Source organism: Tachysurus vachellii, chromosome 12 (assembly GCF_030014155.1).
Source record: "Tachysurus vachellii isolate PV-2020 chromosome 12, HZAU_Pvac_v1, whole genome shotgun sequence".
In the NCBI taxonomy this organism is placed as follows: Eukaryota; Metazoa; Chordata; class Actinopteri; order Siluriformes; family Bagridae; genus Tachysurus; species Tachysurus vachellii.
Genome location: NC_083471.1, coordinates 26,370,462 through 26,395,461, shown reverse-complemented (window position 1 = coordinate 26,395,461; position 25,000 = coordinate 26,370,462). Strand labels below are relative to the sequence as shown.

At 39.8% G+C, this 25,000-nt stretch overlaps 2 protein-coding genes across 2 annotated transcripts in view; both read right to left on the bottom strand.

The window, feature by feature from the left end:
• The window catches only part of dnah10 (dynein axonemal heavy chain 10), a 49,162-nt gene extending 26,528 nt beyond the window's left edge, over positions 1-22,634 (bottom strand). The window contains exons 1-43 of the mRNA XM_060883643.1: positions 22,379-22,634; positions 19,652-19,762; positions 17,873-17,991; positions 17,363-17,471; positions 17,163-17,278; positions 16,101-16,323; positions 15,854-16,011; positions 15,438-15,668; positions 15,141-15,331; positions 14,693-14,891; positions 13,871-14,065; positions 13,611-13,781; positions 13,179-13,355; positions 12,771-12,941; positions 12,376-12,515; positions 12,112-12,263; positions 11,763-11,927; positions 11,465-11,672; positions 11,226-11,382; positions 10,632-11,111; positions 10,248-10,406; positions 10,041-10,157; positions 9,803-9,905; positions 9,249-9,427; positions 8,941-9,152; positions 8,497-8,653; positions 8,174-8,407; positions 7,184-7,306; positions 6,871-7,104; positions 6,316-6,539; positions 5,750-6,019; positions 5,392-5,575; positions 3,763-3,897; positions 3,302-3,454; positions 3,022-3,210; positions 2,775-2,921; positions 2,476-2,667; positions 2,087-2,205; positions 1,822-1,980; positions 1,579-1,714; positions 1,223-1,345; positions 1,019-1,150; positions 646-862 (exon numbers count right to left, since the gene is read on the bottom strand). Coding sequence (XP_060739626.1) covers positions 646-862; positions 1,019-1,150; positions 1,223-1,345; positions 1,579-1,714; positions 1,822-1,980; positions 2,087-2,205; positions 2,476-2,667; positions 2,775-2,921; positions 3,022-3,210; positions 3,302-3,454; positions 3,763-3,897; positions 5,392-5,575; positions 5,750-6,019; positions 6,316-6,539; positions 6,871-7,104; positions 7,184-7,306; positions 8,174-8,407; positions 8,497-8,653; positions 8,941-9,152; positions 9,249-9,427; positions 9,803-9,905; positions 10,041-10,157; positions 10,248-10,406; positions 10,632-11,111; positions 11,226-11,382; positions 11,465-11,672; positions 11,763-11,927; positions 12,112-12,263; positions 12,376-12,515; positions 12,771-12,941; positions 13,179-13,355; positions 13,611-13,781; positions 13,871-14,065; positions 14,693-14,891; positions 15,141-15,331; positions 15,438-15,668; positions 15,854-16,011; positions 16,101-16,323; positions 17,163-17,278; positions 17,363-17,471; positions 17,873-17,991; positions 19,652-19,762; positions 22,379-22,604 — 7,597 coding nt within the window. The 5' untranslated portion in view covers positions 22,605-22,634. The remainder of the gene's footprint in view (positions 1-645; positions 863-1,018; positions 1,151-1,222; positions 1,346-1,578; positions 1,715-1,821; positions 1,981-2,086; positions 2,206-2,475; positions 2,668-2,774; positions 2,922-3,021; positions 3,211-3,301; positions 3,455-3,762; positions 3,898-5,391; positions 5,576-5,749; positions 6,020-6,315; positions 6,540-6,870; positions 7,105-7,183; positions 7,307-8,173; positions 8,408-8,496; positions 8,654-8,940; positions 9,153-9,248; positions 9,428-9,802; positions 9,906-10,040; positions 10,158-10,247; positions 10,407-10,631; positions 11,112-11,225; positions 11,383-11,464; positions 11,673-11,762; positions 11,928-12,111; positions 12,264-12,375; positions 12,516-12,770; positions 12,942-13,178; positions 13,356-13,610; positions 13,782-13,870; positions 14,066-14,692; positions 14,892-15,140; positions 15,332-15,437; positions 15,669-15,853; positions 16,012-16,100; positions 16,324-17,162; positions 17,279-17,362; positions 17,472-17,872; positions 17,992-19,651; positions 19,763-22,378) is intronic.
• Positions 22,635-23,278: 644 nt separating this feature from the next.
• Positions 23,279-25,000, bottom strand: part of atp6v0a2b (ATPase H+ transporting V0 subunit a2b) — a 23,657-nt gene continuing 21,935 nt past the window's right edge. Inside the window, exon 20 of the mRNA XM_060882978.1 lies at positions 23,279-25,000. This exon is cut by the window's right edge and continues 1,423 nt beyond it. The gene's annotated coding sequence lies outside the window, so the exon portion shown is untranslated.

Below are 25,000 nucleotides of genomic sequence, written 5' to 3'. Positions count from 1 at the left end.
GAATATTTAATATCACGTCAGTGTAAAGTTAAAACATATTTAAAAAGTTCTGTTTTTAATACGTTCTTATTTTTCTCATTCCCTCTTTTCTTTCTTTCAGTTTGTTTTTATTTTATCACGTGGTCCTTCTCTCTTTTTTCTTCTCTCCCTTCCACTTTAGAGTTTCAGTTTCCTACATATTTATTTGACTTCTCTCCTTCTCAAATCGTCCTGTTTTCAGATCCTTTGTTCAGTTCTTTTTGTTTTCCTGCCTTCCTTCTTTCCTTCTCTCCCCTGTCTGTTTATTTCTTCCTTCATCTTTCATGCTTCACTTTTTTTTCCCCACCAATATTTTCTTTTCTTTTTTTCTGTTTCTCTTCCCTCCTTTTTCCTTCTCCTCCTCCCTCCTTTAGTTTTCTTCTTCCTTTCTCTTTCACGTTTCACTTTTCATTTTTTTTCCTTCTCTTTTTCAGATTTTCTTCTTCCTCCGTCTTTCTAATTCCTCTACACTATATCTCAGTACTTTTTTGTTTTCTTTCCTTCATTCTTTCTCTCCCCCCTTTAGATTTCGTCCTATTTTGTTTTTTCTTTTTCCCTTCTTGAAATAATTACACACTAACAAACAAAAATAAAACGAACTAAAATGGTTTCGATTTCCATAATGACCTGGTAGTTCTCCAGGGCCGGCGAGTGTTTTCTCATCGTGGACGGAGGTGAGACACGAGACCTTCTTAATAAAGTCATCGAACTTCTCGCGGCCGTTGTCTAACAGTGAGGCTCCGAGCGAGCAGTACAGAGCCTCGATGAAGAAACATTCCAGCTCTTCAGAAGAGACCTCAGTAAGCTCCAGCAAAGCGTCCAACATCATCGACAGCTGCACCACCTGCAGGGCAGAAGACCATCGAGGTAGAGTGAAAATCACTGTACGAGGTGGGTTTAGATCCATATCGGCAGCAATGAATTATACACAACATTCTCTTTACTCTAAAAGTTAATAATAAGGAAAGACATTAAACGATCTGAAATGTCACCAGCTCACCATGTTAAGATCGGTCTGTGGGACGATCGTCTTCAGTTTCTCTCCTTGTTTTCCATCTACGATTCCCTCCACTATCATGTCTATGGTGCTGGGTATGTATTTCTCAAACAGTGTGTTCAGATCCTCTTGCTCCTGTGGCAAACATTTTGTATTAATATTTTAGAACACCACACATTATTACCGTACTGCAGGACCATCTCTTACTCTCGTAGGCCTGTCGTTCACCCATTTCTGCCAGTAGGGGGTGTAGCGGAGATTTTTAGGGTCCACAAAAACCATTCCACAGCGAGATACCGTTGCAGGAGAAGCATACTGCAGATCGCCGACCTGAAGGCAAACATCTGGGTGAAATCTTTCTCGTAAATGTAAAGTGTTTTTATTCGCACGTGAGGAAACCAATTAAACATAAACATCCTATTGTCACACGTCACAGTTTAATTTCGCTACACGCAAAGTGAGCAAAGCAAACAAGGCTTAGCAGTGTGAGTGCTTGTATTTTCTTTGTTCTATGTCCAGTCTGTTGTACTAAAAGTCTGTAAATAACTGTAAATAATCATCACCTCAAACAGGAGAGCGCAGTGACCCTGCAGACGGATCCTTTCTCCGTTAGCGAGCGTCAGCAGCTTGTTATCATCCATTACGGAGTTCATGTTCTCCACCCACAGAGCGTCTACATCCCCATCGAACAGGATGTACCTGTGGAAAACAGACACACACGATTTATTATGAATGACAAGATGGTGAGGATTGAAATAATTCTAATGAAGCTATTGTCTGCATTAGAGTTTGCAGATGGATGCCACCTTCTCTCCTTTTTGTCTGTCGGCCTGTTGATGTCTCGGAAGATGTTGGACAGAATCCCGTCGGTCCAGTCACGAGTGACGGGATCCAGGATACCATAGAGCTCGATCACGCTCATGGCTTTGGGGTTTAGTGCGTACAGTTTGGTCACCAGCCCCAGTCTATACGACACATGATACGCAGTATTAACGGTTTAGACACTAGACGCTTTTTAAAAGAAGAAAATGTAAAAACGAGTGACTACATTGAAATTTCAGAGGCAGAGACCTAGTCTGGGCTTGGCACAGAGTATTAATAACCACTGATTTGCCCCCTCCTGTGGGTCCCACCACCATGGTCGTGTGTCTGGTCATCATGGTCTCATACATCTGGACCACTTTATCCACCTGCAGCCAGAACCAATAAAGAAGCTGTTGAGTTCTGGATTCTGATTGGTCAGAAGTATTTGTTTCATTTGTTTATAAGTTGTTTGCAAGTTTATATTAATGCATTTGTTCTGGTTATGATTAAGTTATGATTTCTATAGTAACAGCTCATTCAGGTTACTTTTCTTTGCCTAAACAAATAAAAACGAACATCGATATTCACACAGAAACATGTATGTCTTCATGACTTCATTACATTAGATATGTCTTCATTACTGTACATGGAGGCACCTGATTGGGCAGCAGGATGTATTTATTCTCCTGCAGGACGCTTTCTACAGCATCATTAAAGTTGGGGTAGTGCACACGTGGACAGTCCAGTCCTGGGAACAGGTCTGAGATCAGTCCAAGGAACAGAGGAACGTCCTCGAAGACAAATTTTGGGAGGTTCATGTCCCTCAGAGCTCGCATCAACACCACATCCTGAGAGAGAGTAAGAGAGAGAGAGAAAAAGAGAACTGTCAGCTCTACATGTTTACTAAACCTCTCAGCAGGTCATGAGACAGTTTAGAGTTCGTTTATAAAGTCACCTCGTTGAGCTCAGGAGATCCTCTCTTCAACTCTCCTGCCATGACTAATACGGATTTCAGCGCTCGCAGCCCGAAATCGTAGTGAGACTGTTTGGATAGCTGCTCCCGTGCCAGTTTATACAGCACAGTCATCTTCTTCGCCAGCACCTGCAACACAGACAGAGTCCACGATTAACCAGAATAATCAGACCAATATTTATACTGACGAGTAATCTGATAATAAAACACTATAAACTGAGATGGTCACCTTGGCCATTAGGAAGCCCTCTGAGAATAGCATAATCTCACAGATCTGCTGTAGGTCAGGGACGATAACCACAACGGGCCGGAACAGAGCCTTCACCGACTCGGGCAGCTCAGTGCGGCCGGCGTAGCCCGGGTTCATGGTGATGAAGATCCCCATTCGCGAGTCCAGACCGATCTCCTGACCCTCAAACTATCAGCAAGTCAAGATACATTCCTTAAAACCCCTGGCATGAAAAGATTCCAAAAAAAAAAAAAAAACGATAGCAGCTGATACAACTCACGTGGAACCTCTTGAGCTGCAGGATGAGAGCGTTGCGGATGATTTGGATCTGAGAGGAGATGACGGACAGCACAGAGGCGTCGATGCGGTTGAACTCGTCGAAGCAGCCCCAGGCTCCACACTGAGCCAAACCAGAGAAGATCTTCCCAACTGCCTACAGAGAAAGGAGAAAGCATCCGGCTCATCGTTGTAACTGAAACCGAATTGTTTAGTCTGCAATCAGCAGTAGACACTAAGATGATCTTTAATGGTTCTTATAACTTTTAGATATTTGGTATCTGTATTAAGTGAGTTTTTTATTCCTTTTCCTGAGGCTGATGCAAATGTAGAGATTATTTCTTCTACAATCAAAAGTAAAAGTAATCCTTAAAAACTGGAGAGATGTTACATTATAGTGTGATAAGTATTGACATATACAATACATATGTCACTGGTATACAATATTCTAAGGCTAACACTTACCATATAGTCCATTCCCTCACCACAGTTAGTGACCACACAGAGCAGACCCAAAGCCTTGGCCAGGTCTTTAGTGGACTCTGTTTTTCCTGTTCCTGCTGGTCCGGCTGGTGCTCCACCCAGGTACATGGACAGGGCCTACAGACCACATTATACATTAGCCTTGTGTATACAGTGTGAGAGTGTGTACTTGTATAAGTGTGTGTACAGCTGTATATAACTGTGAGTGTATGTACCTGTGTGAGTGTGTACCTGTGTGAGTGTCACTGAGTGTATGTACCTGTGTGCATGATTGTATTTACCTGTGAGTGTACCAGTATACATTCTGTGACAGTATGTGTGTGTGTATACCTGTGAGTGTGTGTATACTGTGTGTACTTGTGTGTGTCCCTGTGACAGTATGTGTGTTTGTGTGTGTGTGTATTCACCTGTGTGAGTGTGTGTGTGTACCTGTGTGTCCCTGTGTGTATGTGTGACTGCGTGTGTGTATGCCTGTGTGAGTGTGTGTGTACTGTGTGTACCTGTGTGTATCTGTGACAGTGTGTGTGTGCTGTGTGTGTGTGTGTACCTGTGTGACTGCGTGTGTGTATGCCTGTGTGAGTGTGTGTGTACTGTGTGTACCTGTGTGTATCTGTGACAGTGTGTGTGTGCTGTGTGTGTGTGTGTGTCCCTGTGTGTACCTGAGACAGTGTGTGTATATACCTGTGTGTACCTGTGTGTCCCTGTGTGTACCTGTGACAGTGTGTGTGTATATATACATGTGTGACAGTGTGTGTTCCTGTATGTACCTGTGACAGTGTGTGTATATACCTGTGTGTACCTGTGACAGTGTGTGTGTATATACCTGTGTGTCCCTGTGTGTACCTGTGACTGTGTGTGTATATACCTGTGTGAGTGTGTGTGTGTGTACCTGTGACAGTGTGTGCGTGTGTATCTGTGTGTGTGTGTTTGTACCTGTGACAGTGTATGTGTGTATATCTGTGTGAGTGTGTGTGTACCTGTGACAGTGTGTGTGTGTATACCTGTGTGAGTGTGTGTGTACCTGTGTGTACCTGTGATAGTGTGTGTGTGTATATACCTGTGTGTCCCTGTGCGTCCCTGTGTGTACCTGTGACAGTGTGTGTACCTGAGACGTGTACCTGTGACAGTGTGTGTGTATACACCTGTGTGAGTGTGTGTGTACCTGTGACAGTCTGTGTGTATATACCTGTGTGAGTGTGTGTGTACCTGTGTGTACCTGTGACAGTGTGTGTGTATACCTGTGTGAGTGTGTGTGTACCTGTGACAGTCTGTGTGTATATACCTGTGTGAGTGTGTGTGTACCTGTGACAGTCTGTGTGTATATACCTGTGTAAGTGTGTGTGTACCTGTGTGTACCTGTGACAGTGTGTGTGTGTATACCTGTGTGAGTGTGTGTGTACCTGTGACAGTGTGTGTGTATACCTGTGGGTCCCTGTGCGTCCCTGTGTGTACCTGTGACAGTGTGTGTACCTGAGACGTGTATCTATGACAGTGTGTGTGTATACACCTGTGTGAGTGTGTGTATACCTGTGTGTACCTGTGACAGTGTGTGTGTATACACCTGTGTGAGTGTGTGTATACCTGTGTGTACCTGAGAGAGTGTGTATATACCTGTGTGAGTGTGAGGTAGATGCGGTCAGTGAGTGGAGTGATGACCAGTCGGCCGTTCAGTCCCATGTACTCATATCCGTAAGAGAACTGAGCTGAACACTGACGCACTAACAGATCATCTGACTCTCTGACCCAGTAAAATCTCAGCTGACTTTCCCACTCGAACTCCCGAGTGTCTGTAATACTGCACAACAACATCAGTGTTGATCAGAAGAAAAAAACATCTCAGTTTTTTTTACTGTCACACGTTTCAACATCAGTCAGTTTACTTACTCGTTATCTTCTACTATCTGACCGTAAAGTCTAATAATAACGTAACGTACAACAATTTGACAATGTGACATCAATAACGTCTCACTTGTCCCTGATGAAGCTGTCCACAATGTCTCTGGCGTGGACGTCTATGATGAGCACGGTGTTGAGTTTGCGCCGGTCGTTGCTTTTTAAAGGCTGCGTGATGCGCTTGACCAGGTCGTCGATCTGCCTATGCATTTTCTTGCCGTACTGTTTGAGGGCCTGCTGGTCTCCGGTGCTCATCTTGGAGAAAACGTCCTCCACCTGCCACGTCCACCACACCTGGTTGGCTGCCAGCACGACCATGCCCTGGTAGTCCAGCATCCAGTCCACCCTGAGGTAAAATCAACAACACCAGATTGAGAGTTCGGGGTGAAGACATGATGAAGAAATCGGAGAACAATCGGAGTGATGTTTCTACTGGGGTTGTATTTTTCTGTGAAACCCAGATTTTTGTCACATGGTGAGTTCTATATATATCATTTAATAAATATAATAATATATAATAATTATATTGTTGTGCTTTTTGTCTGCATGGCATGTCATACGTAGCGCAGGAACGTCTGCAAACAAGGAGCCGTAAAAGAAACAGGAAGTAACCTGATAAAGACCGGAGAGCGGTTCACACACCTGGACTTGTGGTATTGATAGAAGAAGATGGCCTCCTTGGTGATGAGCCTGTTGGTCCTCTTCATCTCTATTAGAACAGCCGTCATCCAGTCCTCCACTCGTCCCTCGGCTGGGACGACTTGCCTGAACTCCATCACCTCCCCTTCTGCAGACACCATGGCCCCCACCACTGTCTCTCCGCTCATCCCTGTGTCAAAGCGTAGGGAAGCGATGTTGTCGTACATCTGCGAAGAGAAATAAAAATAAAGATGAAAGGTGGTTTGTGTTTTCTCTTATGTAATGTGACCCATCCAAAGAGCACACACACACAGCAGTGAACATACACACACACACCGTGAACACACACCCGGAGCAGTGGGCTGTGGCGCCCGGGGAGCAGTTGGGGGGGGTTCAGTGCCTTGCTCAAGGGCACCTCAGTCGTGGTATTGCCGGCCCGAGACTCGAACCCACAACCTTATGGTTAGGAGTCAAACTCTCTAACCATAAGGCCACGACTTCCCCCGTGTAATGTAATGTAATGATGTTCCTGAAGACACCATGTCACACTTCTGCTACCTTAATCATATGCTCCTGGACACAGGACGGCTCGCTGCTCCCCAGAATGCTGAGCAGCTCGTCGTCTGAGATGAAGAAGAAGCGAGGGAAGGCGTTGCGTTTGGAGTCCAGGTAGTCGTTCAGACTCTTCTGGCAGCGCTCCAAACCGTCGCTGAGGTCCTGCAGGTCCGACAGGCGATTCGGTACCAAGCAGCACTTCTTAATAACCGGATCCTTCACTGTTTCTGACATGATCTACAGAAAACATGACACAAAATCACCATCTAACTCACTTTCCCTCTTCTATGTGTATACAAAAGCAACACCGCGTTACCTTTTTAAACATTTTGTCAATGTTGTCAAATTTCTTGGCCTCCTCGGGCAGTTGAGCGCGAATATCACCTCCGATGAAGATGCTCTCTAAGTACATCCACTTCCTCTGCACCAGCATCCAAACCTGAACGGTTTAAGACCATGAACATTTATGCACTCATAATAATATTGTATAAGTATTCTACAGACCTCCTTTTGTAATAAACAGTAAAATGTGTAACTTAAAGCATTCAGTTAGTGTTTTATCATTTTTGTACATTTATTTTTATATAATATAAAATAATATATTTCTGTAAGATTATAAGAATAGTTTAAATAATCGTTTTGTCTAAAAACTCAATAAAAACTGAAAACATACAATAGAATTTAAATTTGGTCAAATTTAAGTGAAATTTAAGTGAAATATATAAATTATATAATCTATAATAATTCACTAGAATTTATAGTAACAAAAGATGAAGATTTATAATCTGAAATCTTTTATTACATTCTGGAAAATGAATAATCTGGAAATTATGCTGAAATTAATAGATAACGTTTAAAATATAACATAAAAAAAATTGTATTTATGGTCTGAATATATTATTTAGAGCATACAGAAGAATTTATGATGTGAAATATCCAGTAAAACGTAAAGATTTGAAACAAAACGCAATTTATTTTCAGTAAAACTGAAATTGGATACGAAATCTTTTGTTTTGGAAAATATAGTAGAATTTAAATTCTGAAAAAATTCTATTAAGAATTGATATTCAAAATCCAGTAAATAAACATATCCTGAAAAATACAGTAATATAAATAAAATAAAACAAATTATAATAACAAAAATACATATAAAAATATAAACCGTATAAACTGAGAAAATAAAAATCTGTAAAATGTACAGTCAGAAACACAATAGACTTTATAATGAGATTGTAGAGTTTATACTTTTATCCTACATTCTATATAAAGTTGTAATAAACAGACAGAATATGCTGCGTGTCCTGACCTCGATGACCTCCCCGATGAGCGACAGGTTTTTTTCCCATTGCTGGATGGTGGACAGGAACGGCCCGACGAAGCGGCTCCCTGCCATGCTCTGCAGGTTCATGGCGTTATCGTCTAGGTTCTGCATGATCTCGTCCACTGAGCCCAGGATTGAGCCTCGCTCCTGAGTGCCTTTAAAGTAACGCTGCACGTTGAACTTCATGTTCTCCCACATGTCCACCACCTCCTTCACACCCTGTATGAAACACAAACAGTAAAATATCTATAAGATACAGAGATCCACAGAAACTGAGACGAGATGTGAATAAGTCTAAACTTCTAGACCTTCTCTATGCTGAGCTCTTTGACAGCCGAGGTGACGATGTCTCCGATGACGCTGCTGTATTTGTGGAGCTCCATGGCGAACATGTTCTCCAGCGTGAAGGTATCTGGGTTCATCTCGAAACTGGTTCCTGTTCGTGCCATGAGGTCTTTCCAGTGCCTGGGACAGACAAAAGTCTTTTGTGCTTTAACATAGAAAAACGTATATATTTGTGGGTGTGGTGAAGTGTTTTATAAGGAGGTGTTGACTTGTCACGTTTATTTGACACGGTGTTAGTGCTTTGTATGTTTCCCAGGACAGAAGAGTTAAGTGGAGGGAGAAACTGGTGAGAAAACAACTGTGCTGGAACTGTAAAAGTTCACTAATAAATTAAACACTTTACTCGCTGTTACATGAACAGAATAACAGACTTGGGGGTGATAACAATTATAGATAACAGTTATAACCTGTCTCTCAGAGCTTCGTTCTTCAGGTCCAGCAGCAGTGGCAGAGACTCTTTAAACTCTTTCAGATGTCCTTCCAGGTAAAAGGCCACAGGAAGAGCTCTTACATCTTTAGGCAGCTTCCTGAGGTCCTTAATGAAACCCTCCACACCTTCCTGAAGCAGCTGGATGTTCAGATTCACCCACAGAGTCTGAGACCACACTGCCTTAGCAGTCTGAAGATAAAAACAGAGAAATACACAAGCGTGAGTTCATTTTTAAAGCCTATATTACAGTTTGTCTACTAAACGAAACAGGACGGCGTAAATGACCTTCTGTTCCTCGTAGATCTTGTAGATAAGCCTCAGGCCTCGCATCTCCTGTTGTACACTCAGCAGTTCTGGGTACATGGTAATGGGGATGTCAAAAAGCTTCTCAGCGTTGCCCAGCTCCTGACGGCTCGCCTCTATCTTAGCCAGTTCTTCCTCGTAAGCGCCCATATTCATCAGTCCTGGAATTTATTCGGAATTATTATTTGATTAAAACAGATTTTATTCCCAGAGGAACTTAATAATGCTGCAAAGGCATCTACAGCATCAGTGACAACTTAACGATGAGATGCAGAAATATATCTACGTGGAGCTTCATCCGTTAGCAGGTATGTAGATATATACATTATATAAAATGAACTTTTTTTAATTTCATAGTTAAAGCGTGATAAAGATGATAGCAATCGTCCGTCGGCCGTATTAGTAAATTATCTTGCACTCTTTGTACATTTTGAGGTTGTTATTAAACTTGCAATCATTTTCACACAACACACACACACACACACACACACACACACACACACACACCTTTAGACAATCAGGGAATGTGTGCGTACCTTTCTCCAGGTTGTCTCCTACAGCTCCAGGTCCGTGCATGTTAAAACTCTCAGCAAACACAGACACCTCCTGCTTATACTGCTCTACCTGCTCCATGGTGATCTGACCAGGTAGGAGACCATAGATGAGTAGGAATAAAAACATTATTCTATTATCGGTGCAGTAAAACAGTTACTCGTGTCATATTTGTAATAATACTGAGTGACCGAGAGACTGAGAGGACTTCAGAGAGCTCACTTTGGTAAAGGACTTCTTGACTTTTCTCAGACGGCGATCCACCTGTCGGGCCTCGCTGAACACTTCTCTCCACAGATCCTCGATACGGGACACCAGATTCAACTCGTCCTCTGCAGCCTGCGTGGGAAATAAATCCAATCAGTCCAACTATTTTTAAAAGTATTTTACATATATAATCATCTCCGGATGAGAAACAGTGGAGCTCACCGGTATATTATATATAGCCAGAGTCCTGTATCTCTCTTGGATGTCTCTGTATCTCATCTCCACGCTCAGAGACATGTCCCGGATATTGGAGATCGTCCCGAGTACAGCTTTCAGGTCTTCCATCGTGTCGGGAGATTGTTTTAGATTCCCTGACAATTGCTGACATAAAGATTCTTAATAAGGCTCAAGACGAATAGATTTAAAACAAACAACAGCTCTGTTAGTTAGTGACTGTATTATAATGAGCATGTTAATATAAACGTTCCAGTTTGAACCTGATCACCTTTAGAGCGTTTAGTATCAAGCGTTTAACATACTGTGATGTCTGCATTTCCTGAAAAGAAAAAAAAAAAAACATGGAGAGAAACAATCATGATGGAACACCTGGAACTCATTGTGCAGCGCGTGTAACTCCTCCCGAGCCGAGTCGTTGAGTAGCCTGCCCAGTGACGTGACCCAAGCCTGAGCGTTCTCCAGCACGGTGCGTCTCAGTGGCTCCAGGTTTAACCTGATGATGTTCTCGTCCACCACCCGCGGCTGCTGTGCCACCTCCTGACTGATATGGGAATAAAACTGCAGCTTCTCATCATAAATCACACACGAAGGCTTCTTGGCTGCAAATTTCTCCAGCATGATGGCTTTGTCAAGCTTCCAGAGGGTCCGGTAGTGTCTCCAGTTGTTCAGGAGGCGAGTGATGGAACCGAGGAGCCGCTGTGTGTTCTGGGATATGGTCACGGCGAGGTCGTTCACTTGTGGCAGTTGGCACACCTCGCTGTAGAAGCTCAGGATCAGCGGCTCGTCCTCGCCGTCCACGTGCTGCGGAGGACACTCGATACACGTGCCTTTCATCCAGCGAACGAAATGCTGTGGGGTTCATTTGTTTGTCTATTAATAATAATAATAATAATAATAATAATAATAATAACAGATTTAAAAGAGTTAATAGAGTTAAACCTCTGAACAGAGATAATACATCACCTTGGTGCTCTCCACACAGTCCCTCACACACTGTATGATCATCTTGTACACCTCATTGCTTTTGGGGTGCAGCACAATCAAAGGAGCAGAGAGGATGGTCTCGATTTGGAACAGCGGGGTGGAGCCGAGCAGGGCGGAGTTAAACACCTGTAGGTTCCTAGCACCACACAACAGTATTATGAGCCATGTAATAATGTTCGATTTAAATAAAGTTATCGTTCGGTAGTCAGCAGACTCACTTCAGCACCATCTTGGTGAGAGAGTCGAACACTCTGCGCTCCCAGTAAGTGTAGTACTGAGCCATGTGCTTGGCCTTGCTGCTGCTCGTCTGTGCGGTCAGACACTCGATCTTGGTGAGCAGAGGGCAGATGTCTGAGAGCTTCCTGCTCAGCGAGTGCACATCTCTGGCTCTTTGCTTCTCCACCAGCTCACAGAACTCCTTCACTCCTTCACACGCAAACACGTTTCACATTCTTCATCATATCATCATTTCTGATGTGGATTAAACATGAATGAGATTTTGTGCAGCTTTGTTACCTGGCAGTTCTCCTTCTCTTTCTGATACGGGAAATTTAAAAAGGTTCGCCGTCTCTATGGCCTGAAGCTTGGCCTCTATGTCTTTTTCATTCTTCTGGATTTGATTCAGCAGGGACTCAAACTGGGAGATGGCCTGGTTAGCCTTGTTAATGAACTCTGATAGGCCTGTGGGACATGAAGGATGAAATCAGCTGTGTGAGATAGACCGGATCTGACCAGAAACTTCATATCATATCTGCAAAGACTCTTGTAATGTAAATATAAGTGGCTCCGGTTTGATAGAACAAGATCTGATTGTTGTCTTTACAGCAGAACCCATGAAGTGAGGTAGTGATGTGATTGTGGATACCCAGAGAAGTCAAGGTTAATCTTTTATATCCAGGGGACATCACAGTCATCAGTTCCTGTATCTGCGCAGCCAACAGGAAGAACTGTGCGTCCTTCAGATGGTCCATCACAGATCGGTAGCGATCCGTCAAACTCTCCAGCTGGTTCAGGTGTCTACAAACCCGAAAGATACGATGAAAGAAAGTAATTCCTCTAACGTGGTTAATCTTTCTAGCTGAAGTGCTTTGTGAAAAAAAATAATATTAAAAAAATAAACAAATCCTACCTGAGGAACTTGTCCTGAAGCACAGCTACTACTCTGACCTGTTCAGGTACACTGAAGCCCAGCTGCTCAAAGTACCGGCTCTCATTGATGATCTCCTTTAGCTCCAGTCCAACGTTCACCACAATCCTTTGTTTCAGGTCCTGATCCCCAAAAACACCATTAAACACCCAGACCACATTAGCGAGCTCATCATTTCTCATATATATTCAAAAGTACGTTTGTGCATTCATGGTCTAAAAAGGGACAATTACGATTTAATGAATAGATTGGAGTAGATTTGTATATAATATGGATCTCACATTTGAGTGTATTTATAGGCAAAAATCTAAATCTCAGTGTGACGTATTGCGGTAACATTAAACAGTCAGGCGGTTTGGGGTTCGTGAGTGTCTGACCTCTCGCTGTGCAGCCTTTCCAGTGGCGTCCCCAGAGCTCTTCACCATCAGCAGGATGTTTTTCTGCATGAGCACTTCCAGCATCTGCACAGCTTCCTCGGTCCAGCGTTGGTGTTTCTTTACCTCGTAATCCCGCATGCGCTTGCCCACCTCCAGAAACTTTGCTTTTGCCTGTCAACATACAGAACACACACAAAGGTACCACGGGTATAAAAAATGTATATTTATACATGCTATAAAAAAACTTGATTTATTCGGACATGATTTATCTTGGTTTATATTTTTTTACATAACAAAAACCTGCCATTTTTACATCAGGCATGTTTAGACTTTCTATCCATCGTACACAGCACACAGATACACACACACACACACACACACACACACACACAATACACAACAGCTTACAGCTATGCCCTGTTTGCTCTGCAGCACTTCTGGCACTTCCTGGAATTGTACAATGGTGTTTTTAATGCTGTGGAACAGACTGCGCTCCCAGAAGATGGACCCTGTCACAGGAGGCTGGTTCTTATTCAAAGGTGGGTTGTCTTTGTTCTGGATAAACATCTCGTTTATGATGTCCACCTAGAAAAACAAATCGAAGCGTTCACTACAAATTGATATTTACACGATTTTCACACTGACTGGTGCATTTAGTCACTTTTGTATTACTGGTTATCTTTAGAAGCAATATATAGCTTCGACCATTTCTCTCCAAAACACTGGACAGGCCACGCCCACAAGCTACAAATGACAGTTTAAACAAACAATTATCGCTTATGATACCGTATATGTCGTTTGTGTAGCCTTTAAAGCCAGATGTTTTAGATATTTGTGCACCTCTTTGCAGTACTGAACCAGAATGTCATTGAATTTCATCATCATCTGATTGTTGAGCGCTTCTCTGGAGCGGATGTGCTGGAACTTCAGCAGTACTTCGAAGGCCATGGATGCCGAGCGCAGGCTTTTAAAGGACTGGTCGATGAAGTAAATGGCTTCTCTTTCAATATCCTGGATCAGAGGAAATACAACAGGGTGAAGCAATCTGAAACAAACCAAAAACAAATCCTTTCCACATGGAGATATATTCATGACTTCACCTGCACTTTCTTCTGGAAGTCCTGAATGACTTTTTTCCAATTATCCATCTTGCAAATGTTAAAGGGGTCAAAGTCCAGCTCCTCGATTGGCACGACCAAGCTGTCCACGCTCTGCAGGACCTCGTCGATACGCTTGGGCTCGCCTGTTACCTCCTTCATCTCTGGCCCAAAGATTTTATAAAAATCCTCCAGGGTCTGTTGGTTCAGAAGGTCGAGTGTGAATTCTGTTACATTCTATATATTGCATTATAGCTACCAGATTAGCATGTGTACAAACAGTACATCGTCGCTCCCTCACAAGAAGTTGAAATAAAAATGTTAAATAAAAATAATTCTAGGTTGATTGGCATCTCTGGAAAATTGTCCGTAGTGTGTGAGTGCGTGAGTGAATGAGAGTGTGTGTGTGTGTGTGTGTGTGCCCTGTGATGGGTTGGCACTCCGTCCAGGGTGTATCCTGCCTTGATGCCCGATGACGCCTGAGATAGGCACAGGCTCCCCGTGACCCGAGGTAGTTCGGATAAGCGGTAGAAGATGAGTGAGTGAATGAAAAATAATTCTGATTTGAGGAGTTAATTCGATTCAGGGTTCGTTGCAATATGATTCGGTTCGATCTGAGTCTTCGGGCCTTGAGACACGAAACAACTCTTCAAATGCAGTTTGTACGATGATGACTTTTGGTCTTCTATAGTCTTAATTGTAAGCAAACATCACAGACCAAATAAATCTCATCTAATCAACTACACTGCAGGTAAAAGTGAAAGTGTGTACGCGTTAAGCACTTTGGAACAGTTTCGTGTTTTTTTTTTTACAGGGTGATCTGACCTGCAGGATGTCGTAGAGGTCTTGACAGACTGAAGACATGTAATCTGTTCTCTCAAACAGCCTTTGACGGTTGAACTCCCAGCGTGATTCCCTGCCGGACTTTTCGATAACTTCTCTAACCGCAAAATAGCAGGACTTCCACTGGTCCAGAACCTGCTTGCCATCTAGAACTTTAGCCTTGGCCAAATTATGCTTCTCTCTACGGTAACAGGTAATAAAGCAGATCCTTTCGTTAAAGAACATATACAGAATTCCGGTTGAAATGAGACAGCACAAAAACTAAAAAACCTTTTTTTGTTTATGAATGTAATGCTAATTTATTTTGGGGATTATCTACAAACATACCAAAACTTAATCATGCCTTAATCATTAGCTCATATAAATCTCTTTGTCCTTCATTATTATTCACTATGTGAGATATCTGTTTGGCTTGTTATACAGTTCACACCTGAAAAGTGTGCGGATGTCGATGATACATGTGACGCGTTCGCACAGCTCCCAGACAATGCGGTCCATCAGGTCCATCATGCGCTTGTCTGTGTTGTAGTGGCTGGAAATGATCCATATCATCCTCAGACCCCTCATCAGTGGTGCAATAGTGTCCAGGATTATGCCGAAGTTCACCGATGTGGCCAGGTTCTGGGGTGAGAACACAATTAATGATGGAGCACTGAAAACTCGCTGGAACAAACTTTTATTACCAAATCTACAACCTACAAACTACTAGAGCTAGAATCTGACTCACCTTAAAGTATCTCTCCACAGTGCCAAGGAAACGCACGTTCTCCGTGGCCTCCACGTGGTACAGGTTCAGTTCTGTCAGAGTCTCGTTCAGGTTCTGCATGGGTTCCAGGTCGGCTCGGCTCGTCACCTCCAGGATCTTCTTCACCACTGGCAGCTTGAGCTGTTCGTACAGACCAGTCAGTACAGACGCACGCTCACGCCAGAACTCCAACTCTGCCATCGGACCAGGAGCCTAGTGATCGGCACCGAGATCGGACACAAACAAAAGGGAAAAAAATATTAGACATTATATAAAACAATGCAGTTCTAGAGATTTGCATATCTGAAGAAAATGTCAAGAAAGAAAGAAAGAAAGAAAGAAAGAAAGAAAGAAAGAAAGAAAGAAAAAGAAAGAAAGAAGAAAAGCACAGCACAGACCTGTGGTATCTTCTCTTTCTGCTCCTCGAGGATTATAGTGATTTGGGTTTGCCAGTTCATTACACACTGCTCCAGTTTTTCGACCACCTCTGGACTGGTCAGCAGTGTCTCCACATCCTGGTCCAGGTCCATCTCAGGGATGTGTAAGTTATTCATACCTACAGCGGCGAATTAAGGAGGCACCAAAACACAATTAAAAGTGTATCTGCTGTCAGGACTAGAAGAGAAGTGATGGGGTTAAACTCACTCTGCAGCTGATGTAAGGTTCTGTCAGTAAGGCCCATGTACTTGTAAGTGTAGTTAAGAAACTCATCTCGGATCAGTGCGGTGCTTAAGGGTTCTGCTGGTGCCAGCTGGTGCCAGTCTTTAGGTTTCGCCTCAGGACCCGTATCGCTGACTTCAGAACTCACTGCCTCCTGGTCTACTTTGGAGAGCTTTATCTGGCCCACTGAGAGCAGTGGCATGTATACCTGTTAGACAGAGCGAAACCATGGCACTAAATTACAATAGAAAAACATGCCTGATTGGTCAAAGCCCCTGGAGGACTAAAGATTTTTACTGTCCAAATCCTTTTACTGCACAAAGCCTCTGACTGTACAAAGCCCCATACCGCCCAAAGCCGCTCACTGCCAAAGCCAATTAATGCTCAAAGACCCTCGCTTTGCAAAGCCCCTTAATGCTCAAAGCCCCCTAATGCTCAAAGACCCCCACTGCCCAAAGCCCATTCCTGCCCAAAGCCCATTCCTGCCCAAAGCCCCTTACTGCCCTAAGCCTCTTAATGCTCAAAACCTCTTAATGCTCAAAACCTCTTAATGCTCAAAGATTCTTACTGTCTGATGCATTTTCTGTCCAAAGCCCCTCACTGCCTAAAGCCCCTAACTGCCCAAAGCCCCTAACTGCCCAAAACCCCTAACTGCCCACAGCTTCTTACATTCTGATGCCTTTTACTGCCCAAAGGACCTCACTGCCCAAAGCCTCTTACTGCTTAAAGACCTGTAACTGCTCAAAGCTTCTTACTGCCCAACGCCCCTCTATGCCTACAGTCCCTGACAGACCAATTCCCCAAACTGACCAGTCTTTTACTCCCCAAAGCTTTTTAACACATAAAGCTGTTAACTCCATAAAATCCCTTACTGTTCAAAGCCCTTGAAATTCCAAAGCTGTTAACTGCCCAAAGCCTCTGACTGTCCAAAGTACTTTTCTGCTCAAAACCCCTTATTGCCAAAAGCACATAACTGCCCAAAGCCTCTCACTGCCCAAGGCTCCTGAACAGGTCTATTTATTTGTCTGTTTTTTTCTGATCACTCACATGCTGGAAGTCGTTCTTAAACATCTGGAGTTGATGACCATTCAGCATGCCGATCTCCAAGAGCTTGGGCATCAGCTCGTTCGCCTCATTTATGTCCACCGGTTCAACAATCGTCTCTGAAACACACAAACAACATTAAACTCCAGTGTTTTAGAAACCTCCAGAACCAAAATGTGTTTTAAACAGTTATCATCACTGACCATTGGTGTTCCTCAGGAAGTAGAGCACATTAGATTTCATGAACCTGTTTGGGATGTAGTTCACTGCTACATGCAGCTCCACGTGGTACACAGTCCGTATCTCAACTCTCTGATATGACGAGAAAGAACAACAGGAGATCCACTAAGTGACAGAATAGCAGATGAGCATCACACAGCTATTAGTATGACCACTTCAATGACCGTCATTAAAGGTTGGACAGAAGAAGCCCCTGACTGCTCAGACTAGGCCACAGACTACACAAAGCCCCACGCTGGACAGAAAAATCCTGTGCATAACTATTATTTCCAGCGCTGATTGGTGGGAGCCAGAATGAGTGGGTGAGAGATAAATAGAGAGAGAGAGAGAGAGAGAGAGAGAGAGAGAGAGAGAGAGAGAGAGAGAGAAAGAGAGAGAGAGAGACTATACATGTAATGTGTGTAGTAATTTATAAGTTTTAAACATTATAACAGAGCACAGAATCAGAAAATAATGGAGTTAGTGATTATTACAGTGAGAGGAAGCTCATCCACTTTCTCTGGTTCTAAGGTTTCCTCAGTTGAAGGGTCCTCTGTAGGACACAGAGTGTCCCTGCTGATGTCTTCAGGTGATTTACGCCTGTTTGTTATCTCTTCAGTAAGCCAGAGACAGGTGGACAATACAGAAAAAACACATGATGAGAAAATACAGTCAAGTTAGAATAGTTAATAATTAGTAACAATTGCTGTATAATTATGGACGATGTACAAACCCGTGTAACGTATTCAGCTCAACACAAACCTGTACAGTGTTTGGTGATGTTTAATCTAAGGGGGGGTTTATTTAAAGGCGGGGTCTCAGATTTTTGAGAAACGCTTCAGAAAACCGAGTCGGGCCGACAACTAAACAAAAATCAAAACAAACGTGTAGCCAATGAGCAGAAAGGGGCGTGTCTTGTCAATATGGGCGGAGAGAGTGTTCAGTGCGCATGTGTGACATTAGCAGAAAGCGGTTTTAACATTGACATGGAGGATAAAAACAAAGAAAGAAAGTGAAGAAAGACTTACGATAAGGTAAGAAGTAGGACGTGTTAATATAGGATCAGCTTTCCAGCGCTGGAGAGAACTGAAGGAGCAGGAAGTTGGTCACATATTCACAGATTGGAGTTTCCTGAGTCAATAACTCCTGAGCTAAACACTGTTACTACACAAATAACACCTCTTTTCTATCGTAGTAATGTAGAGACGCAGCTACAACCGTGTTTTGTGTAGTAACAGTGTTTAGCTCAGGAGTTATTGACTCGGGAAACTCCAATCTGTGAATATGTGACCAACTTTACTTAAGACGCCGAGGCGCTTTTTTCCTTCTCGATAGGTGAGTAACGTTGGTTTTGTTTTGTTACACAGAACTAATATATGTCTTTGTCCTTTACATGATTATGTTTGTGTGTCATTTTTGCTTGTTTGTTTATCTACAATCGTATTGTTCTTCACTTCAGCTATGATAAAGACACGTTTCTGTTCATTAGTTGCCTGGGTTACGTATGTATGTGTGGGCGGAGCTATCGATACAGGGGTGGGACCCGTTTGGGTTAGGGGCGTGTTTGTTTTGGTGATTTTATATGTCAACATTGGCTTTGAAACAACGGAGACCTCACCTTTAACTTAAGCGAGAACAAAAGATAGAGATCCTCAACATTAAACCTATTAACTGATTAACTGATGTTCATGTCATTCTTTAATAAATGAAGAAATGATAATTGCTGGTAAGTTGCTGTGGTGTGAGAGGAATAAAACACGTTCTGTTATGTCATGATCTTTTGTTTCTCCTGCCTTCCTACTTTTCCTGTCACTGTACTGTGATAAATAAGTGTAAAATCTGTCGTAAACAAAACAGAAAAAAAAAACAAAAGCGTGGCTGATTCACAGGGTCACGTGTGTGATTACGTCTGTTTATCTTTATATTTTCTTTCTCTGATTATAGCTTTTGTGATATATTATTATTATTATTATTATTATTATTATTATCATCATTATTATTATTATTATCATTATTATCATCATTATTATTATCATTATTATTGTTGTTGTTGTTGTTGTTATTATTATATTTTTCTGATCTACTTTGTTATATTCTTTGATATATCTTCTTATATTTTATTCATCTGTGCCTTATTTTTATTCCTTTTTTATATATTGTTCTTTTCTCTATTGGTGGTTTTTGAGGATGTTTATATCGTTGTTGTTTATCTGTTTCCTGAGAGATTTCTCCTTGTTTTTATGGCTATTTTCTGTCACTGTAGATTTTCTTACTTCCTGTAGACGATCTCTCTCTCTCTGATATGGGAGTCTCTGTCGGGGGGGCAGCAGACACACTCTGGTCCTCCTCCACTTCTTCTGGATCTGGGGACTCTGGGGGCTTTTCTGATCAAACACAATTAGAAGTCAACTGAAATATCAGTCATATATCAGACAGAGATATCAGACAGAGAGATCAGACAGATATCAGACAGAGAGATCAGACAGAGAGATCAGACAGATATCAGACAGAGGTATCAGACAGAGATATCAGACAGAGTTATCAGACAGAGATATCAGACAGATATCAGACAGAGATATCAGACAGAGATATCAGACAGAGATATCAGACAGATATCAGACAGAGATATCAGACAGAGATATCAGACAGATATTAGACAGAGATATCAGACAGATATCAGACAGAGATATCAGACAGATATCAGACAGATATTAGACAGAGATATCAGACAGATATCAGACAGAGGTATCAGACAGAGATATCAGACAGATATTAGACAGAGATATCAGACAGATATCAGACAGAGGTATCAGACAGATATCAGACAGAGGTATCAGACAGATATTAGACAGAGATATCAGACAGATATCAGACAGAGGTATCAGACAGATATCAGACAGATATCAGACAGAGATATCAGACAGAGAGATCAGACAGAGAGATCAGACAGAGATATAGGACTGTTCATATTAACACATTACGTAAACATTAGTTTCCAAGAATTGATAGCTAGAAGTTCATCAATACACAAAATAATTTTTTTAATGAATAATTTAGGTAATTTTAATCATTTTAGGTGATTAATAATTCAAGGTGATTAATATTTTAGGTGATTAATATTTTAGGTGATTAATATTTTAGGTGATTAATATTTGTAGGTGATAATAATTGTAAGTGATTAATAATTTTAGGTGATTAATATTTTTAGGTGATTAATAATTCTAGATGCTTAATAATTCTAAGTGTTTAATATTTTAGGTGATTAATATTTTTAGGTGATTAATATTTTAGGTGATTAATATTTTTAGGTGATTAATAATTCTAGATGCTTAATAATTCTAGATGATTAATCATTTTAGGTGATTAATATTTGTAGGTGATTAATAATTCTAGATGATTAATATTTTAGGTGATTAATAATTTTAGGTGATTAATATTTTTAGGTGATTAATATTTTTAGGTGATTAATAATTCTATATGATTCATAATTTTAGGTGATTAATAATTCAAGGTGATTAATAATTTTAGGTGATTCATTTTTTTAGGTGATTAATATTTTTATGTGATTAAGAATTCTAGATGATTAATATTTTAGGTGATTAATAATTTTAGATGCTTAATAATTCTAAGTGTTTAATATTTTAGGTGATTAATATTTTTAGGTGATTAATAATTCTAGATGCTTAATAATTCTAGATGATTAATCATTTTAGGTGATTAATATTTGTAGGTGATTAATAATTTTAAGTGATTAATAATTTTAGATGATTAATCATTTTAGGTGATTAATAATTTTAGATGCTTAATAATTCTAAGTGTTTAATATTTTAGGTGATTAATATTTTTAGGTGATTAATAATTCTAGATGCTTAATAATTCTAAGTGTTTAATATTTTAGGTGATTAATATTTTTAGGTGATTAATATTTTAGGTGATTAATATTTTTAGGTGATTAATAATTCTAGATGCTTAATAATTCTAGATGATTAATCATTTTAGGTGATTAATATTTGTAGGTGATTAATAATTCTAGATGATTAATATTTTAGGTGATTAATAATTTTAGGTGATTAATATTTTTAGGTGATTAATATTTTTAGGTGATTAATAATTCTATATGATTCATAATTTTAGGTGATTAATAATTCAAGGTGATTAATAATTTTAGGTGATTCATTTTTTTAGGTGATTAATATTTTTATGTGATTAAGAATTCTAGATGATTAATATTTTAGGTGATTAATAATTTTAGATGCTTAATAATTCTAAGTGTTTAATATTTTAGGTGATTAATATTTTTAGGTGATTAATAATTCTAGATGCTTAATAATTCTAGATGATTAATCATTTTAGGTGATTAATATTTGTAGGTGATTAATAATTTTAAGTGATTAATAATTTTAGGTGATTAATATTTTTAGGTGATTAATATTTTAGGTGATTAATATTTTTATGTGATTAAGAATTCTAGATGCTTAATAATTCTAGATGATTAATATTTTAGGTGATTAATAATTTTAGATGCTTAATAATTCTAAGTGTTTAATATTTTAGGTGATTAATATTTGTAGGTGATTAATAATTTTAGATGCTTAATAATTCTAAGTGTTTAATATTTTAGGTGATTAATATTTTTATGTGATTAAGAATTCTAGATGCTTAATAATTCTAAGTGTTTAATATTTTAGGTGATTAATATTTTTAGGTGATTAATATTTTAGGTGATTAATATTTTTATGTGATTAAGAATTCTAGATGCTTAATAATTCTAGATGATTAATATTTTAGGTGATTAATATTTGTAGGTGATTAATAATTTTAAGTGATTAATAATTTTAGATGATTAATCATTTTAGGTGATTAATAATTTTAGATGCTTAATAATTCTAAGTGTTTAATATTTTAGGTGATTAATATTTTTAAGTGATGAATAATTCTCGGTGTTTTACGGCACTTTAGTAGGTTATTAAACAGAGTAAATGTAATAAATGGTGTGATACCGATAGGAATCATCACTTCCACTTCTTCCTCCCGTATAGTCTTAAAGAACAACAGTGCTGAGGTGAATTCCTCCTCAGTGACCTGGTTTAAAAACTGGACGATTTTCCGCTCCTCTTCTCCATCTCCGCGGCTCAGCAGCTCCTCGAAACACTTGGGTTCGGGCAGGTAAAAAGCCGCATAAACTCGGTCTCTGATCCACTCCAGCCGCGGGTCGTCCAGCGCCATGTTCCTCTGAGGTAAAACACCGTCTTCATTTAAAACACTCTTCATTTTTTTCGCGCTTTTTTCTCCGATTTTATTCCTTTAGCTAAAGTGGCTAAAACAGCTGCGACTGAAAGTTCGACGCTGCCATGGCAACCACCCGCGCCTGCTCCTGTCAGGTTATGCGAGCACAATACAAGGGCAAAATAAAAGCCCTACATTTAGTCTTCGAGAAGCGTCTGTTAAGTGTTTTTAATAAATAAATAAACAAATAAATGAAATATTTAAAGAATAAAGCTGTAACACGTCACATTACAAAAACGTCTAATTAAATATCGCAAAAATTCGGCAATAATTTAAGAAAAAAACGCTAAAATATTACAAGAAAACAGTCGTAAAATTTCGTAAATAAAGTGATGAAATTGTGAGAATTCAATATTTTATATTAGGAAGAAAATCATAATATTGTGGGAATAAAATTGTGATTTTCTAGAAAAAAAGTTACACAAAAAAGTAATTTTCCACCTTCATAACTAAAATATCGCATTTATTTATTTACATTTTTTAAAAATCAATTAATTCATACACACTTAAAAAAGTGGCCATAAAACATTCATAATTCTTGCACTGTTTTTGTGTGAAAACTTATTTTTTATTTGAAATTCAATTTCAATTCAATTAATTCATTTACAACAGAAAACAAAAGCTTGTTTTTTATACCAATGTTTTTTTAATTTAATTTATTTATAATCTGACAGCGTTTTTCTGCTGAAACACCACATCCCGTCTTCAGACGAACCCTGAACCAAGCGCTTTTCCTTCATACAGATCATCGCATTGTCCCAATTGTACAAAATCTTATTACTCACACTTTCTACTACACAAATGAAGATGTCAGTTAAAGCCACGATGCACAGACCTGATCATGTCAGTCGTTTAGAACACAAGTCACTCAATTTCATCCATTTCTGAGATTTTAATTTTGCACAAAATAAAAGTCCATTTCAACCTGATATTGATAATTCAAATCAATCTCAATGATTTCCAGAAAATAAAATATATTTTCAATATCAATCAATCAATTTATCAACACATTTGTTCTGATTATAAAAAAAAAAGAAACAAACAAAAACCAAATCCATAGACAGGAATAGAACAGCTTTCAAACATCAACTGCACAATCAACCCAGATTTATTACATTCAATAAATAATCTAAAATCTGTGAGTGGAATGAATAAAGTTCACACAAAATTCACACACTAACGAAAAGGAGTTAAAGAACAGAATCGGGCCAGAAGACGGAGAAGACGATCTGGTTATTACTTTTGGATTAATACTTCAGGGGCCAGAAAAGAAATTCAGAAGACGATCTGCTTCACTGCGGAATAAAGAAAAGGTAGAAACGTGTGGTTTAATTTAAAGTTTCATGTTTAAATCTCTACTTTGGTTGACAAACAAATACTACAGTTAGCATCAGGACGCAGTAAAGCTAATGGATTCGGCCGCAACGACGAAGTGTTTTTAGTGTTTTTAGTGTTTTACCTTAAAAACAGCAAGTCTTACAAAAACGATGCTAGTCATAAAACATTTGAGTAAAGCATTTTTTTTCTATCAGAGGAAACATGAGTGGTGTCCAACACCAAAACTGTACCAACATGTCCCTGAATCCCTAATACTTAGGGAAAATGAAGGAAAACACGTATAAAAAATACATTTTAAGTGACTCTTAAAGCCACTTCCTGAATGTGCAGTTTGTCTCAAACAAACAGGCAACGTGTGATGAAAACAAAATTCAGAATCACAGCGACATGTGGTGCGTTAGATTGGAATTTCAACATGAAAAGACGAACGGAAAAACACCAAACTCCCGCTGAAGATGTGAGAACACTGTTGCTAAGCAACTGTAGCTAACCATTTCCAACTATATCTAATAATTGAGCATGCTAGAACATATGTGATGGTAAAAACAACAAAAAAATTCACAAGAACTTTGATATTGTCCTCAAATATGTTTATAAATGACCAAAAAGAGAAATCTTAACATGTGGAAAATGACTCTTAGCTCTGACAGCTAACCAAACTGCAATAAGCTTCTGCTGGAACCGCCGGCGTTTTATTAAATGTTGTTGCGTTAATTGTAAACATGAGATTAAGTTAAATCTGAAAGAATAATTTTATAAACTATTCATAACTGTATCTATGCTGAAAAAATGTGGAACTATGTTGACTAATAACACCGTAACGACACTTAGGATCGAGCGCTAACTGAACACGGACGTATTTGCACATTAAACGTAGCAGAGCCAAAGTATCAATTAGCTTAGCGTTCCATGGTAAATGTAATTAAAGTGTAGGTTTTGGTATATAAAACCTTAGAAGAGTTTAATGCACACATGAGGAACATGTCTCTACACCTCTA